The sequence below is a fragment of the Manis javanica genome, chromosome 9 (genome assembly GCF_040802235.1).
Source record: "Manis javanica isolate MJ-LG chromosome 9, MJ_LKY, whole genome shotgun sequence".
Classification (NCBI taxonomy): domain Eukaryota; kingdom Metazoa; phylum Chordata; class Mammalia; order Pholidota; family Manidae; genus Manis; species Manis javanica.
In genome coordinates, this window is record NC_133164.1 from 120,401,144 (window position 1) to 120,420,812 (window position 19,669).

The window sequence follows — 19,669 nt, forward strand, 5'->3', positions numbered from 1 at the left end:
TTCTAGTTTGCAACCATCTAACATATCCCTTAACATGTCCCGTAATGTAGTGTTCACTGCCAGTAATAGTCCTGTGGCCCTTTAAAGGATAGGTGCTCTGGAAACATATTCGGAACAAAACACACAATTTAAAGTGGTTAAATCAGGAAAGATTTATTAATGATCAACATTATCTAAATACTGCAGTCACATCATAATGAATTTTGCACCTTCAAAACTGTATACTGCAGATAGTTTGGAAAGCTATATTTGCTATATTAATCAAAAGTTTCAGGAAAATGCTTTGCATATGGTGACTTAGTATATTTTAACACTCTTAGAGGAATCCTTAAAAAACAAACACTAAAACACTTTAGACTTGCAAATAAAAAATAGAGCAAAGATAATAGAGCAAAAAAAAAATAGAGCAAAAATAATAATGATTTAACTTTCTGACACTTAAGATACTCTCCAAAGTCCATCACTTTCTTTGCCTGAGAGATGGAAATAAAGCTGTTATTTATTATAAATATATAAATGAATTCATATTGATATTATATATTTAGGTACGAATCATAATGAAGAGCAAATTCAAGCAAAGTGATTCCTACCGACTCCTGAATAGAGTTTCTTCTTCCCTGTACTTGGTTTGATTTTAGGTTCCCAGTTAAAGAGTAAACAAAAGATGTAAATTTCATTAAAAAGAAAAAAAAGGTCTTAAAGAGTAGAAAATACATAGCTGTTGTTTGAAAAATATCGTACCCAATATTTTATTGTCAGTGACTTGTTAAACATCATATAAACCTTTGATCATGTAAAATTTAATGATCTGATATATTATTGCACAAATCTGCAGGTCTGGTTTTGGAAGGTTAAGGCAGGCAGTGTGTAGAAGAGAAAAGGTTTTGGTGTTCGGGTTCCAATATAAAGTCCAGGAGTGTCTCTCTGAAGTTTTTAGTGAGCCTATAAAATGGAGGTTTGTTTCCCAAAACAACATTGTCTTACAACGGTAGGAGCAGCATTATGAGAACACAGAAGCACAGGACACAGATGCAGATTTTGAGATTAGTTACACACTCGAAGTCCAATTTTCAGATTCCAATTTAAAATATGTTCAGTGTTAAGTAAAATATTTCACAACACGTGTTTTAGAAACATTAAGATCTAATGCAACATTTTGCTTTAGCAACGAAGAGGTGTACTATGGACTCTAAGGCGGAGAAATACGGCATGCTCCTGGGCCCGCACCCTCTTCGTGAGTCTCAATGACGTGTTCAGGGAAGTCACGTGCCAAAGAAGCTTGTTTAACTTTGTTCGATCCAAACACCTCTGCTTTCATGAGTTCACCACTTAGAGAACATAACATCAAAAATAAAAGCTTGGGAAATGTTGCCTCAGGGTTTAAGAATCATTACAGCAGTAGAATACTTAATTTGGATGGGTTTATAGAGTAGTATGAGAAATTACTAAGGTGTAAAGTCAGGTGAAAACGGAGAATGCAAATAGTTTTAAACTATAAGCCTTACACAAAAGTACACATGTGGAAAACCTCACTAGAAACACTGAACCAAAATGTTAGAAATGACTATTTCTAGGACATTCAAAAGTTATATTTAGCTTTTATTGAGAATTTTTCCATGTGTACATATAAAAGTATGTATATATACCTCTGTGTGCATATACATATATATATATATGTATATGCACACATATATATATATATATATATACATACATACCTATGGCTACTTTTTATAATTGGGGGAAATTGGTAACTTTTCATGAAATAAATGCCAGATAGTAATATAAAAGGTGTATTTCTCTTTCACATTTTAGCTAGTAGAATAATTTTTACATAACATTTATACTTTACTATATTCAAAGATAATCAGTGAACTTAATATTTCACTGAACTCCATCCACTCTGCTGGGTTCTATTTTTAAAATCCTTGAATATTCCCACGCTGACCACTAGGTGGTGAGCTTGTACCATACTTTGTGCAAGAGGCAGTATGATGCTCACACCATGGACGCATCCGGGATAAACAACCCTTATGACGACATATTGCTGATGTAAGAAAATAAAAACTTTAGGAGATAAACAAAATAATTGTTAGCATTATTTAAGTTACGGAATGGCAGGCAAGAGAAAGAAGAGTAGCCACAACACTAAACATGAAGTTTCATTTAAAGTTTTAATAGAGAATTGTAAAACATACGTGCTACAATGTTAAAGGTTTAATGTTGGATGTATCATTGCTTTTTAGTATTGTGTCATGTTTTTATATTTGCTCAACGTTGTAATTAAAAGGTTTTAAATTTATACTTTCTATTTTAATGTAAAACCACTAATGTTCGTTCTATCAGAGTTCCTTGCCACCCCCCACCCCACCCCCACCTTTCTTTTTAAATCCGGAAATCCACTAGAAACTACTAGGGAGATACCAAGACAAAATGGAAATGAAAACTGACATTTTCTTTCTGGAACACTGATATTTCAAATAACATATGCTTTATGGTTAATAAAACTATCAGTGGTAGATTAGTTCACACAACACCATACTTCATGAAAATTTGGGAATAGAAGTGAAGCTTGATCCTAGCCATTTCCCTTTAAAAATCATTGTATCCCCTAAATAACAGGTGGGGCTGAAAGGCAGGTGCTCTGCCCAAGTCACCCACCCCACACACCTGAATTTCTTCTCTCTTCACACATTCTTCTTGCTTCTTACTCCCCTCAAATTCTTTTCTTTCAACTTGTTTAATTTGAGGTTTGTCAAAAGCTCATCCCCACTGCGCTGGCCTGTGCGGCTGCACACAAGGGCGCACACACACACACACACACACACATAGACACACACTCCCATGTTTGAGTCTTTTCTGCTTTTGCTGTTTATTCTTCATTATTTCCCCAGTCTTACATAGGAAAGGAACTGGGCACAGAAATGTGTGCGGAAGCAGCGGGCGGAGGAAATGGATTGCACGTACACGCCCTTGTTTCATTTCTTGAATTCAGCCTCTCTCAGCCCTGAAGACATTGATTTATTAACTTTCTGACACTTAAGATACTCTCTAAAGTCCATCACTTTCTTTGCCTGAGAGATGGAAATAAAGCTGTTATTTATTATAAATATATAAATGAATTCATATTGATATTATATATTTAGGTACGAATCATAATGAAGAGCAAAATCTAGCATACTTGAAAATTCAATTAGTTTTATTCAGTAATAACTTTGAACAATTCAGGGAAGAAAGATACTTTTCTTCCTGCCTTTCCCAGACCCCCCCAGTCAGGCCCCCAGGGCCAGACGCAGTGCCTTTACACTGTTTTCTCCCAGGCTTATGCTTCCAGCTCTGACTCGTGAGGCTCATGTTTATACACCTTCAAATTCTGACACAACATTTCCACTTGGAGTTCAAATCAAGCGGGACATGGGCTTACAGAGAACGGCTGCACTCTACTCTGAAACCATCCCCTCTTCCTCACCCCGTGCTGCCCCCACTCTGCCCCCTGACATCACCTGGCGCGTGACCAACCCCCATCCCCGCCGCTAGTCAGGCTAAAGGCTCAAGGTCATCCCTGAGCCCTTCGTTCCGACACTCACGTCAAACTGGACTTTAGTTGTATCCACTTTATCTATCAGTTGTCTGTCTGTCTACTAATTATCTATCTACCTATCATCTCTCTCTCTCTTCTTATCTGTCATCTATCTATCATCTATCTATCATGTATCTATCATCTTTATCTATCTATATCTATCATCTGTCATCTATTTATCATCTATCATCTATCAATCATATCTATCATCTATGTGATCTATCACATCTATCAATCATATCTATCATCTATCTATCATATCTATCTATCATCTATCATCTATCTATCATCTATCTATCTATCATCTATCATTCTACCATCTATCATCTATCATATCTATCTATCATCTATCTATCATCTATTCTATCAATCATCTATCTCTATCTGTCTATCATCTAGCTATCATCTATCATCTATCATCTATCTATCATCTATCATCTATCTATCTATCATCTATCTATCATCTATCATTTATCTATATCTATCATCTATCTATCTATATCTATCTATCTATCTATCATCTATCTATCATCTATCATCTATCTATATCTATCATCTATCTATCTATATCTATCTATCTGTCTATCTATCATCTATCTATCTATCATCTATCTATCTATATCTATCTATCTATCTATCTATCATCTATCTATCTATCATCTATCTATCTATCATCTATTATCTATCTATCTATCTGTCATCTATCTACCCACCTACCTACCTAAAGTTATTGTGATGGTCTCCACTGATACACGTGAGCCATGCCACCTTCCACTGACTGGTCTCCTACATCAGAACCATGTACATGGCAGCCAGAGGAACTGTGTTCATTTCAAAGTATAAATCAGACCACTTTTACCCCTCTTAAAAGCACTCGAAAACCACCCCAATAAAACTAGATTGAACCCCAAACTCCTTTGTACCCCTTCTGCTTTCTCAAAATTCTGACACAGCTTCCTCCTGAACTCCAGGGTCACCCACTCAGAGCAGCACACTCACGTCCTCATCCTTCCACACGACGTTACCCCATGTGGGGTTTTGCCCCACAACCCTCATTAGGACTTGAGTTTATCTTCTTTATTCACCCTCCTGTGCATCACCTACCGCCTCTTATAACAACCTAAGCTTAGCGAGAGAGTTGTTTTGTCTCCTGCTTTATCGCTGGGGTCGAGAGCAGCGATGCCGTTTTGGAGAGGCGTAAGAAACACTTGTCCACCAACAGGATCAGAACAAAAATTCTTGAGGCAGTAACATGGATATACATGGATATGAGGTGTCATTTTCTCATTCAATACTGGCAGTGATTAATTTCTAAGGAGTAGCTAATCTTTTCTTAATGAACTTGATGGAAGAAAGTATCTAAAATCAGAGATATTGATTATGAGTAAACATCTGAATAAGTATCCAAAGATTTCAAAACTGGGTTCAAAAATGTATAGCTTGTTGTGAAGCATCACTTTTAATGATGGCATTCTAATTACAGATAAAGAAAATGTATAAAAAATAAATACTTTGGCCATCAGAATTGCCCCCAAAACATATGTTTTGTTTTTTCCAAAATACATGGAAAAACTTTCCCTGCCACCATACTTTAAAGTTAAAATGGCCCTCGGGTTAAGCAATTAGAGAAAATGACATTTATTTGAAAAATGCTGAGAAGATTTGAGCCCAGAAATAGATTTGTGCCTCTTCTCGTCATCTCCTTTATCATCTTAATATATTTTATCAAAAGATCAATATCTGTTTCCAAAACTTTATGCTCTGCTGTGACTTAGTTATTGTTCAAAATACCCAGTATTATTAGGATATATTTTCATCTTTTTTAACACAAGAAATCCTATTTGCAAGCTTCCATTTAATCTCACTCATGTTTATTAGATTTCCCATCTTTCTACTAGAATTGCATATCCCTACAGTTCCAAAATATTATAATAAGAAAAGAGAAATATCTTAGTGAAAAAAGCATTTTTCATAGGCAGAGACCAAGTCTTTCCTCACATAGGGCATGAACTTCGCTGTGTTCTATCCATTCTACTTGATTCTAATAAATTACTATACATTTTTATACTATGATTGTGTGTGCCTTAGGTCAGCTACATGATTATTTATTTATCACGTGCAATTAGACATGCTACAATTACAATAAAGAGGACATTATATTTCTTTGGGGTTTGCACTCTGATTATTATTAGGACTTGGCCATGTGGCCCCGGGTTTGTTTTCATGACTGGTGTCTGCATATCGGAATGGTTGGTTAATTTAGACAAGCTGTTGCATGAAAATTACTATATTTGGTTTCATGGTTGAACATGCCAAGTTCCAAAAAGGGACTTGTAGTAAGTAAAGATTAGAATCCAGAATAAATGGAACAACAACCTCAAATTTGTGACTCAGTAGTTCAAAGGCTAACAGTTCAGAATAATAATTTTATGTCCCCATACAGCAAGTATAGGCTCTTTTCAGTGACAGATTAAAAAAAGTAGCCATAAAGGCAGAATCAAAGTGATCAATATATATTATCCCCAAGGATCCTACCAAAAAGTACAAGGAATTTTCTGCCGTTATTTTTGTCCACAGGATTCCTGGCAGACCCACACTTTAACTCTAGACAATGTTGATCTAAAAAGTTCAGTGAAAGTTCTGCAACCTTTTCTAAGTGATTCAAAAAACCCACATGGAAGCCAAAATTAAAGAGAATTGTTTTAGTGAAGAAAACTACTTGAAATGAATTCTAAATTTTAACTATTCCCCTAAACTGTGTATCTGTATGCATAAAGTTTTTTCAATGATTTGAATTAAATGTCCAAACCAGCAATAAATGTCTTTCACTGATTAAAATATTAAGATATTTTTGACAGCTGTTTTCTTTATGGCACAACTGGACTCAACCACATGTTTAAGAAGAAAGGAAGGAAGGGTGAGTCCTTGGAATATTACACAATTTTATGTCATTGTTTTTTGCTCAAAGCCTCAGTATATTCAAAAGTAAGAAACTACTGACTGTAAAAGTTTCCGTGTGTTAGTGTTCCGTTAATGGACACAATAGGAGCTACCACCCATTTGTCATTTGCACTGTTGGAACACATACATTTAAAACTTACAGCTAGAGTGTAATGTTTCCTTCATTTTCTAGAAAAGAAACAGACAAAGTCAAGGTGTTACAGGTAAGCTAGAAGCAGAATTAACCGAATGGCACCAAATACATCATCTTACACATTTTCTTATCCTACTAATGATTTCTTTTTGCCAGTGAAACAATGCTTTTCAAAAGGGCTGATGTATGATTTTTGTTTCTGAAAATGTCTAACATTAATTTAAGAAGTCTAAACACAAATATACTTGCCAAAAACTATATATTTACAGTTTTGTGATACATCTTCTTTGTTTTTTCATAGTAAGACAATATTTAATTTTAAATACTTCTTTTATGTAGAATACTTATTCAATAGTAGGATATGGAAAGGACATGTATTTAGATACACCGTTACCACTTGGCATTATATGCCTTTGATCTTCTAGTCAGCTAAGTTATTTGTTCATAATTTCAGATGCAGAGTTTATGTTTAATAAAAACCAACAAGAAAAAAAACCAAAGAAGAAATATTAAAGCTATGGTAAACTGAATCATAGTTCCCCAAGATTCCCATGCCCAATTCCCAGAGGTAGTGAATATTACCTTATATGGCAAAACAGGTTTCACAGATGGGCTTAAAGTAAGCATTTCAAGATGGGGAGATTATTCTGGATTATCCAGGAGGTGCCAGTGGAGTCACAGGTGCACTTAGAAGCGAAAAGTAGAAGGTCCAAGGGACAGGATGGGATACACAGTGAAGCAGAGGAAGGTGAGATGGCTCCTTGCTGGCCCGGAAGGAGGAGCTCTGAGCCAAGGAACGCAGCTCTAGCTACCGGGACAGGTGAGGGACGCATTCTCCCCTAGAGCCTCTCACAGGCGATCAGCCCCGGGGACACCATGGCTGCAGCCCAGGGACCCCTACTTCAGATGAGCATGTGTGCTGCTTGAAGGACTGAGTCACAGGAGCAACACGAGACTAATACATTTACTTACACCTACAGTTGATTTCGCAGAGTGATCAGTACCTTAGCCCACGAGGCTCTGCACGTGTAGCTTTGGGACTCACCTGCTTTGGTTTATTGAGGTGATATGACAATTTTACTTCAAAATGAGGAGTTTTCACTATCTAGTACAGAATCCAAATTGTATACACAAGAGGCAGCAGGCCAAACCACATTCTAGGCAAGAAAGTAATAAAACTGAAAGTGCAAGCAATCAATCAATCACTAATAATCAATCACTGTGGCAGAAGAGTAAGAATGGTACCAATATAAAAATGCTAGAGAAAAATATCTACAAGAAGAAAATTAGCCTTTTTAGAACACAGTGTTTCTGTGGATAATTTACTAAAGTAAAAGGGAAAGTATGTGGTGGGAGTGTGGAACAGCACAAATACAAATGAGCATTTTCTGAAGTGAGTCACACACTCAAATTTAATTTGAATGAATGTGGAAGCACCTTAAAAGGAGCAACCATCTCATTCATTGTTGTGCCATCAATGAGTGGGCACTGGCATGTCTCCTGAAGGAGCAAAAGGGTGAATGGAGGATTGTAAATAAGTATCAAAATGGAAACATTCTGGTAATGAGGTTAATTAAACAGCAGTAGTTGCTCAACTTTTGGAGTCAACCTGAGGTTGGTGATGTTTGTGAATGATTTTTTTTTATATTGCCTGTAATTATTTCTTGTCATATCTCTTGAACTACCAAATTTAGGAATAGTAATAAATAATCAATGAATAGTATTATATTTGTTAATACATTTAAGAAATACATTAAGCAACATATACACATTGACATTTGGATTATCCATTGTGCTAAAAATTGTACATCTTAACAATAAAGATATGCTTCCATTTTCTACGGATGAGTCACAAATTACTATAAACTTACTGGTTTAAAACAACAGCATTTATTATCTCATAGTTGTATAGGTCAGAAGTCTGGGTCAGGTGGGGTCTTCCTTAGGGTCTCACAAGGCTAAAAACAAGGAGGCAGCTGGTTGGGCTCTCACTTGGAGCATGGAGGTCTCTTCTACTTTTTCAGTTTGTTGGAACAATTCAAGTGCCTGGGGTTGGAGGACTGAGGTTTCTGCTTTCTTGCTGGCTGTCAACTGGGGGACATTCTCAGCTCCTAAAGAGCACCCACCTTTCTCTGCACATGCCCCTCTCTCTAACATGGCAGAGTGTTCCTTCAGGGCCAGCAGGAGTATTTGCCAGTTTAGAATGTCTCCAATTTCTTCCATCCCTGACCTTTAGACTTTCTTTCAAAACAGCATAAAGATTTGTGTGTGTGTGTGTGTGTGTGTGTGTGTGTATGTGTACAGTCAGACCTACCAGGAAAGTCTCCCTTTTGAAATTCAAAGTCAGCTGATTAAGGACTTTAACTACTTTTGCAGAATCCCTTTTAACATACAATGTAACACGATATCCCATGATATTTTCAGATTCTTTCTCTGCTCAAGGGGAGGGGTACATACAAGGTTTCTACACCAGAAAGAGGCAATACTGGGATCATCACAAAATTCTGCCTACCACAGTCCACTCTCTGGTCTATTTGCAGATGCAAAACACATTTCTCTTTCCTAAGGCTCCCAAGCCTATCATCCCATCTCAGCTTTGACTCAGAGCCCAAAACCTCACAATCTAAATCATGTAAATGTGCTGCAGATAAGGTCCTGAGTGACACCCTTGAAGGAGTCTGAACTAAGTCCCGGGAGTACAGTCCCTATGAATGTGTAGACCCCCTGAAACCAAAAAGACAAGCTGCCTGCCCATAGCTTCCAACCCAACAGCCAGGTAGGCATAAGTTAGTATTTACAGAGATTCTGATACAGAACGGAGAAAACAGAGTGAATAAGAGTGACTGGTCCATAACAGTTTTGAAATCCAGCAGTGTGACCATTGGATTTTTCTTGACCATGTTTTCATTCTGGGGTAATCCCCTGTAGCTGTGGGCTTTACCCCCAGGCTCTGGTTCTTCCCCAAGTCATCCTTTCCCAGGAAAGGTGACATACATTTGCAGCTGAGTAGTTTTATCTGATTGCTTCATGCCACAGGCCTTGGAGTTCTGAGGACCTCTTTTCATTGGAGCTCTATCCTTCTCAGGCCCAGCTCACAGTGCTTCCTCTGAAATGATTTTCTCAATAACGTCGTAACCTTTGCTTAAAATTCACGGGGTTTCTCCCTCTTAGACAAATGCTCACCCGTAAGTCTCTTTGCGATAATCCTTCCTCCCTGGCTCCTCCTGAGATGACTGAGGGTCCTGGAGACTCTCCGGTTTGACTCAGTGGATCTTTGAGGCACAAGTTTAATCTCGGGAAAGGGCCTTTTAGTTCCTGTCACTGGTGATCTTTCTGTTTGATGGCTTAGCAATGATTGTACAGTCATACATCAGCCTTTTTTCTGCCACAATTTTGGCCATCATTTCTGACTTTTAACATCTTTTTCACCTGGAGAACCTGGAAGTTTTCAAACTAATCTGGCCCTAAATTTTTTTTTTATGCCCTCCTCAAATTATCTCCCCCTCTCACATGTCACTGTGAGCAAGGAGAGACACAGCAGCCCTCCACGCCCAGACTTAGTCTAATCATCCTTCTAAGGCAATTTAGGCTTTTTCCTAGATTCTCAAAATTCAGTCAACCTATGACCACTGCCAGGCCCCAAAGCTGCTTCCACATTCCAGCCATTTGTTACAGCAACATCTCCCGTTCACTACCAAATGCACAGCACAGTCTAAAAAACTACCACCCATTTAGTATCTTACATCGACACCCATTTCTAATCACCTGACTTCAGAAGCGGGGGGTACTGGATCCTCTGCCAGGGTCTCACAGGCACAGCAAGGTTTTGGCCAGGCCTGTGGTCCACACCTTGTTCTCAAGATTCTCCTAGCAGCTCCCTTAGGCTCTTGGCAGAATTCACTCCCTTGCAGTTGCACAACTGCGGTTCCCATTTCCCTGTGAGCTGTTAGCCAGGGATGCTCTGAGCTCCTGGAATCCGCCATCTAACAGGCGGGCAGTTGAGAACATACTAATTTGCCCTAGGCCAGCAGTCTTTCTGCCTCTTGCATCACCTTATTTTAGAGAGCTCACCTGATTAGGTCAGGTCTCTCTTCCGATGAAGTCAAAGGCAATTGATCAAGGACCTATTTACATCTGCAAAAAAACTTTTGCCATAAGATGAAACTTAATCACCAAATAACACCCCAAATCATTTGCAGGTTCTGTGTATCTGAATGAGAGGGGGACATAAGGGGCTTCTACACCAAGAGGTGTGAACCTTTGGCTCACATCAGAACACTGCCTTCCACAGAGTCCTTCAGCTCTACTCCTCTTTGCATTTAAGTGTTAGCATATGTATATGTCTTTGTGAATAAATCTATAGTTTACAATTGACAGTCTTTGTCACCAATGAATGACACTAAATAGATGATCTTGTTTTAGCAAATTATTATACATAATATCTCATAATACTGTAAATAATAAAGTGGACAATTTGCTTTTCATCTCTTTTTAGTTACATGTCTGTTTTTAGCAGAAACATGCTACTCATAGTCAAGTGTTAAGTGATTGAGATTTTATCATGTAAGAGCTCCAGATGAAAGCAGAGGAGCCGCTGAAAGTGGAATTTGAAAAGTCAAAACTAGATATTGCTTATGTTTTTCATTCATTCTAGTTACTGCAGATTCATGTCACACAGAAAGAGACTGGCTCGGAAGGTTTGGCACGTCACTCAATTTGAAGAGTCACATTCACTAATCTCTCCGTTATGTATGTTCCACACCTAAATACAGAGCCCCATCATGACTGGCTATGAATTTTCCTATTTATGTAGACTCAAAATTGAAACTATACTAACTATAGTCAAATGATTTAAAGTTGGTGATTCTCTAGAGCAAAATCAATGACTTTATAAAATGCTATGCATATATGTAAAAACATTACAGTAAGCACTCTTAAATTGAGTAGTTAAAATAAAATATAGCTCACATTCAATAATCAATGGTAAGAATTATTCAACATATTGCCTATTTATCTCAAACTAGATTTACTCTTCTATATCCACAAGTATGTTTAGAACCCGAGTCTCCATAATATTTGCTGATTTTTGACCTAAGAAAGCAAATGAGTTGTAGTTGTTAATAAATTTTGCTATTTGTTTCAGAATACATTTAAATATTAAATAAGTCGTTTTTCTTAAGGAATATAAGCCAAAATTAATATGTAAAATTTTTGAGGTCTTTCTTTGGGTGCCTATATATGTGCTCATCCCCACTGGATACCTCACCTGAGAGTAGACTGAGCATTTTGAGTAATAAAAGTGCAAAGTGCATTGAAGTGCTTTTAGGGTATTGAAAGCATTATAACAAACTTTTTTCAGCAGCTGCCACCAGCAGGGCGATGCCATTAATGAGGCAGCAATCTCTGGCGGAGCTCAAAACAGATAGAAGTGAGGAGTTAGTGAGGTGGCAGAGGCACAGGTATGATATTTGTGGGAAAAATCCAGGGAGGAGGTATTTCTCCAGCCTCAGTTGAAGACAGACATTTCTTCTATTCAGTGGTCTTACATGCTCATTACGAACATTAGAAAATACCTTTTGTTTCTGCAAACGTTGGCATTTAACTCAGACTTTATAAAATGCTTCCAATGTTCCTATGAAACCTAAGTTTGATGACTTTTGTAATAAGTATTCTTCAGCCTCTGTGTTACACAGACTCTTCCCTTTTTCTATAATTTATCATATACAAATGTAAAAATATGATGATCTGAAAATATATTCCTATGTGCATCCATCAGTCCCCAGAGGCGGAAGCCTCTCATTGTAATTTTACTTTAGTCTAATGCTTATAGTTATGTGAAAATGGTGTACTGTGAGTATAGCGTGTAAGTGTAATATGTAGATATCATGTGCAATAGATTAGAGGAGTCACATTCAGTTTGTAAAGCACGTAAAACAGGGCAGACCAGTATGAGCTATATAAGGGATGCATAAATCGTCATTTTTACCACCACCACCATCTTTAGAAAATTGGAGATTTGTCCATCCCCTAAAAGTGGCAGAGAATCCATAAGAGGATTTGTGACATTCTCTAACAGAGCTGTTAAATCACTGGCACGGGGATGAGGGTGTATAGGGAGAGCCAGTTATTCTGCTTGAATTCCCAAAAGGTGGACTGAAATAATACATGGTCTAAATTTACTCTCCTTTAACCCCTAAAAATACCCTATGGTCTTCACCTAAGACACTTGACTGATATCAGAATATTGTTGAATATGCTCTAAGCACTCTCTCAACATTGGGCTGGGAATACCATCTTACAAATGTAGGAACCAAGAAAAATACCAAGTTGGTCTCATTATTTGACTAAGACAAAGCTGGTCATTGATTTCACATTTCTTATCTTTACTCCATTTGAGTTTGGTGTTCATGGAGTAGAGACTGGAGAAATTAATATAACATAACATAATATAACATACATAACATAACATAACATAATATATAACACAGCAATATAATTTGATTATCTATTGCCTTCAAAAACAACAGAAATATAATGCAAAAACTCTCTTAGCCAGTAATATCAACTAAAACAATACAATGTAGGGAACCTGAAACTCCCTGAATATAGTCCCCTTATTTCCTCATTGAAGCCTCATAAGATGATCAGAACCACCCATTTCTGAGTAGCAGCATTGATGAAGTCTACTCCCTATTGTTTTGAAACTTCAATCTCTTATCCAGAAAACATTAATTTCAATATAAAAAGCCTTAGTCTGTACGCACACATTCCATCTGTCTATGACTTTCATCTTAGGCATATAATAGAAGAATTCTGTATAGTTTCCACCAAAGCAGAAAAAATGAAACATCATAACAAAACTACATAGGCAACATGGCACAGGGTAAATTTGCTCCAACCGAAGCTTTGGTACACGTCATGACAGAAGCCATTGAAACATACTCGTCATGCAAATGAAAGTGGTCATCCACCCTCCCTGTAGGTGAGATGCTTCCTAGCTATGGAGGAAGAATGCCCTGACTGTTCTGATTAGTCACTGAAAAGCCCGCCCACTCGAATGATTTCCGGAGATCATTTACATGCACGAAAACTTTTATCTCAAATAGAAATGTTTCTAATGATATATGCATGTTATCATCTACTTCACCATTTCCTGCATGAGCAGAATTTTAAAGACTCATAAAACTCAATCAACCTTAAAATCAAAAGGGACTTCAGAGTCGCCAGCCCTCTCCCCTGCAAAAACATAGACCTCTCCCCTACACCATTCATACCGGGTGATTATCCATTTTCAGACTGAATCACCCTCTGTCCGGAGTCTATATCCTCTATGGGAATCCACTCAGTTTTGGAATATCACAGTTCCTATGAGCTAGACATTCTTTCCTGAATAACATGCAAATGTTTCTCTACAATTAATTTGATGACCATTAATCTTACTTTTCAGATATTAATCCGTATCATCCAACGTAAGTCTCAAGTAGTTACCACATTGTGAGCCACAACAAATCTCTAAGGCAAACATTTCTTCTCCCTTGGCCCTTTCTCATGATTCTAGCTGCTTTTGCATCCTGGGCAGCCTCTTGAAATTGATTAATCTCCTCGTCAGTACCACCCAGAAAGGTCAGGCTGTGCAACCTGTATTGCACCAGAGTACATCCTGTGAGACTGCCTTCTTTGAGCTGTTTACTGCATTTTCCTTTAAAAAAAATCTAATAGTGCTTAAAAGAGTTTTTGTCAATTACTTTAAAAAAAAGTATTAGCTCATTTAAATGAAATAACACCCCAGTCAGGGTTGTCTTATACTATTGTGTAATTGATATTTAAATCATAAGAGCATCGTATTTTCATTTACCCCATTACATTGTACGGTACGGTTTGGATAAAAGTCAGAGCCTTTTTGTGATTTTTTAAAAAATAACTAGATCCGAGCATCTAACATTAGCTAGCCCTTCCATGTATGTGTCATTTTAATCAGATAGGAGTTCTTACGGTGCTACCATGACGCACAAGAACTCCGAACAAAGCGCTCTTCCACCAAAGGCACCATCTACTGGACGTGGTACAGAAATCAGCAGTGAAGACAACAAATGGGTTCCCTTGTAGCCTGAATTTCTTCATATTCTGTCAGGAAAATGACAAGAACTTTAAGGGAGCCAAAATAAATATCTTGCTGAAGTGAAGACCCACGACTTCTAACATTTTGATCAGCTACTGAAATGAAGACATAGCAAAGCCTGCTGTTTCAGCCCGCCGAAATGCTGGGAGAGATTTTTCATGTGCCCTCTGATGGTATCAAGACTTAGAAAGACTTGAGGGGCATTCAGCACTTCTGATAATATCCAACTGGGTAATTACAGGGGATTTTAAAGCCCAAACTATTTATTCACTATTTAAAGAATTGTCCAATGAATTTAGAATGCATGCATTTTTAGAAAATTGGCGGCTGTGCCTATCATTAAGAAATCCTTGACATTTCAAAAAATGTTTTATTATCTTTCTTTTAAGAATGGATAGTTTCAAAACACAAGGTGCTGATGTTTAAAGCTGAATTTTTCAGGATTATTTTTCTTTTGTATAAATGTATTAAACATGAATTATTCAGGGTTTCTAAAGAACATTCCAAATATATCTATTAATATGACTCATTACTTGTTAGAACATCGTTTTCTGAAATTGCTGTGCTTTGCACGAAGCTCCGGGTATCACCCATTGTTCCATTTTAAATAGTTTCTAAAACTTTTTCTATTTACTCTCTTCCCAAGCACTTCTCTCTCTCTTTGCCTGCTTTCACTGGGACTCTGCAGTCTTGGACCTATTTGCAAAAAATGGGACTTCAAGAGAAGCTTACTAAAGCGAACCTACCAAATGTTTTTATGCAGGTTTTTAAGATTTAAACTCAAACTTCATGAGAAGCTGCTGCACCAGGTCCATACGCTCCGTAAGAGCTAAACCAAAGACAGACAATATCCATCATTTCCCAGTTGAGTAGCATGAACTGTCTTAAGCAAGGCTGTCATCCACATGTAATGTGTAGCTCTCTCCTGTCACAGGGTCAAAACGAAGGGAAGCGGGTCTCAGGGACTGTAATACCTTGTTCAGGCAAGCCCGGCTGTGCTCAAATGGCATGAACTAAACACCATCAACAGCTTATGAGACTCGCATCATATGACACATTAGACGGACAAGTCAAGTGCAGAGAATCTTACGTTCTTGAAAGGATGTGAAGAGCATCTGAAATCGGCTGTTCCGACTGCCCTCGTCGGCCCACATGCGGATCACCCCGAGACCTGTGCGGAGCATGACATCGTTCGCCACTGTGCTACAGAACTTAGCTTTCAGATCCTCCACGGAACTGCTTCCATCATACACGGCCACAAAGTTCCTTTTGCATTCATTTGAATTCTGCATCTCGTAGTCCAAGAATCTTAAGTAGATCTATAAAACAACAACAAAGATACAATCATTTCCCTGAATCAAAATATGAAAGTGTCCAGTAAGGACCAGAACTTTCTCTTTCTCAGTCTGGAAAGAGAGGCTTGACTGCAATCAGTCTTATGATTTCTCCCCTGTACACAGAGACCAGGGAGTAAAGGTACATGGCTAAGATAAAATTGCGTTGAATATTTTTCTCAAATATTACTATCCTTTCTTTACATAAATGTACCATGTCCCATGGCTGAGTATTTTTATCTAAGTGATCCTCATTTCTTTTCATAACTTATCTGGAATCTGTTATTAGTTTTCATACTTATACATTGTTTTATTTTCATCAACACAAATGTGTTTTAAATATTCTTGATATAGTCCTGTTAAGGTTCCATGGCTTTCATTTACTTCTAAAATTTATGGAAATAAATACTGTGAATTAACATCAAAGGAAAACAGAAATGGTATCAAAAGATAGACTCTGATTTCATTTTGTTTAAATTATTTCACATAACACAGTGCTTCATTTTTGAGGGAGAGTATGTTTTCTTAAAAATGCAGCTAATTTAGGATTATTTTCACCTTAACAATGAGTCGAACTATTTAGTTGAGTCCACATGCGTAAAAATTAAGTTAAGGTTTAATGAGTGGAAACTTCTCTGCAATCTACTTACTAGGTTATTCTTAAATACCCCCAACAACTCTATAAAGTTTTATTGTCATACTCGGATGATGAAACTCAGATGGGGATGGTAGAAATCAGAAACGAGACACAAGGCCCCTCTAACTCCCAGACCATGATCCTTCCAAGTTATGAAGTTGCTTCAGACCTACTGTTTTATGATCAGCAGATATTATTTGACTCTGTTCCAATGTGCATTAAAAAATCACATGCAATTAATTCAACCAAAGATAAGTCTGAGAAGAAGTCATGTGTCCACTCATCCATCAGTTCAGCAGTATCTACACTGTAGCCTTAACCTTTGTCCCAGCCACGATTAAAGGTGCTGGATGGAGGTACAATGGCAAACCAAACCCTGAGGACCAGTGCTGGAAATGTGTCCTGTAAAATCAGGGCACAAAGATGCCATGCTCAACTGTGAGGGGTGATACAGAGAAAGAATCCATGCACTCTGAAGGATTATCTGGAATGTTTCTGGAGTAAAGAAGGCATTCTTGACACAGATCTCTCCTGTTTATATTTTTTTTAACACGAGTGCCTGTAGGTGATTTCCTCTTAAACACCTTTCTACTAACATAGCACGAATAGTAACTAAAGACATGACATGCATTCAATTAAAAATCCATCTCTTTCTTCATTCTATATTCATTTTTTTATCTGTTTCATAATATCCAGGATGCCTGCCCTAAATTTAAAACTTTTCCTATTTCAAATTAAAATAAATTTCTCTTTTGCCTTCACTGATTTTAGTGAATGGGGCACTGGTCCTTGTTAAATTTCACCTTCACCCAGTTGGCTGTGTGTCTCCACTGACACCTCCGCAGTATTGCAACACTTTCCCAGCTGGCCCGGCTGTTCCCAAGATGCTAATGTTCCAGCCCAGGTCAGTCAAAGTTACTATTTCTAAGAAACAAATCTGATAATCATACTGAAATCTTTAACTAGCTTCCAAATGGTTACAGTAAAAAATGTTTAAAACCCATAAACTGGCAAATTTTCCTTCTTACCCAAACATTACACCCTTATTTTTAAAGATAGCATCCTTTACATACATGACATTAATTCTACATGAAGTGTCCAGTCTGCATTTTCTGCCTACTGACTTCCTGATTTTTCAAGGTCTAGTTAAATGTTACCTACCCAGGGAAGAATGCTCACAGCCCTACCCCCAACCATGGCAGAATTATTCTCTACAACCTCTATACTACTATACTATTTTGAGTATATGTTAAGCTTTAGTTACAGCTTATATATACCTTTTGCTAAGTTATATGCATGCATTTTTGTATTCTAAGCATTAAGCCATGTGTTGCATATATTAAGCACTCCATACAAGTTTGTGAGTGGATGTACCTGTGAATGAGTGACAGACTGGAAAATTCTATTTTCTTTATTGATTTCATTTGTTCAGTACCCATCAAATATTGATTGGGCCCCTATAATATGCTGGGCTTTGTGTTAAGTGCCATAAATAATCATGATACAGAATAAATGACATTGTATTATTTTTAGTGGGAAATCTTATACAATAATTCCCAAAACAATGTGCTCATGATATAATCCTAAACCATGATGTAAAACCATTAAGACAGTATGTTTCAGACTTAAAAGGAACTGACTGAAAATAAAATGGGAGCCCTACGTCAGATAATCCTCATATTTTGAGGACAAACAAAAACAGACAAAACATGGGAAATGGAACCAAACTGAGAAACAGTAGGAAGCACGTGAGTTTATTATTAAGCTTTGCTCGGTGAGAAGGTTGTCATATTAGGCAAACTCTCCCATTACAGTTGGCAAATATCCCCAACTTTCCAACTACTTTCATGCTGACTTTAACTGCATTGCTACAGCCTATAAAACACGTGCCTTGAGAAAGCCGGCATGGTCTTCATTTCCAGTGCTTTACTTGAACGTAACAGACGTCCAATATCACTCACCTACTCCATCTGGAATCTACTCTTCCCAACCAAATATTACATTCCTGAAAAATATCCAGAAAATTCCCAAAATGTCCACTTCAAGAAGGCATAGATAAAAATGTTCAAACTTTCAAGTTTTTACCAAATAGTATTGTTTTCCAAATTTTCACATGGAGTTATAAAAAGGGGTGGAATATTTCAGATGATGACCTTTACCAAGAAGCTAGAGCAAAGGAGAAAAAATAGCTTCTTAAGGAGAATCATCCAATCAAATAAGGGAGCCTCAACTAGAATGAAAATCCCTAATTCTTGTTTTAAAGCTCTTTTGACTATACCACATTGCCCCATCCTAAAAGTAAACAACCTGAAAATATGATAAAAATATAAATCTCTATAAAATCTAGGCATTCTTATAAGGTCATAAACTTGTTAAATGCGACAAAAATAAAATATATATTTATATTCCCAAATACTATAAATAAATCCAACATAGTTTATTAACCATCAAAAGAATATGTAAATATGCATGGTTGTCAACAGGAGAGATCACTGAGTAGAGGACATGGAAAGATGCCTCGAGTGTGATGCAAAGTAGGTCCTCCTTTCCAACGTTCTCAGAGTCATAGAAACCAATACTATGCCCACAGGAAAGGAAATAATTGATTCTTTGGCTAATTCGAGAAAGAAGATAATTCATAGCCCGATGTTTCCAGGTTGAGTGATTCATTGTCCTACTATGTCTGAACAATTACTGCAAGTTTCTGTCTTACACTGCATGTACAAACACAAGTTAATATGCTAATTTATTATTGGCATTGTCTTTTGGTAATAACTTCAGACATTATGCTAATGTTATTTCACTCTAATCTCTCAAGCCCAAGACACTTGTTATAACCATTTAAAAATGAAAAGAACTAAGGCCTAGAAAAACTAAGTAATGTTCTCCAAGTGCCTTGATCCCT

General features: G+C 37.2%; 1 protein-coding gene across 4 annotated transcripts in view; it reads right to left on the bottom strand.

Moving 5' to 3' along the window:
* NETO1 (neuropilin and tolloid like 1) overlaps window positions 1-19,669 on the bottom strand; it is a 96,088-nt gene that overhangs the window by 11,730 nt on the left and 64,689 nt on the right. For all 4 annotated transcript variants that reach the window (XM_073213212.1, XM_073213211.1, XM_073213214.1 and 1 more), the window contains exon 7: window positions 15,884-16,112. In XM_073213212.1, the coding sequence (XP_073069313.1) occupies window positions 15,884-16,112 (229 nt within the window). The remainder of the gene's footprint in view (window positions 1-15,883; window positions 16,113-19,669) is intronic.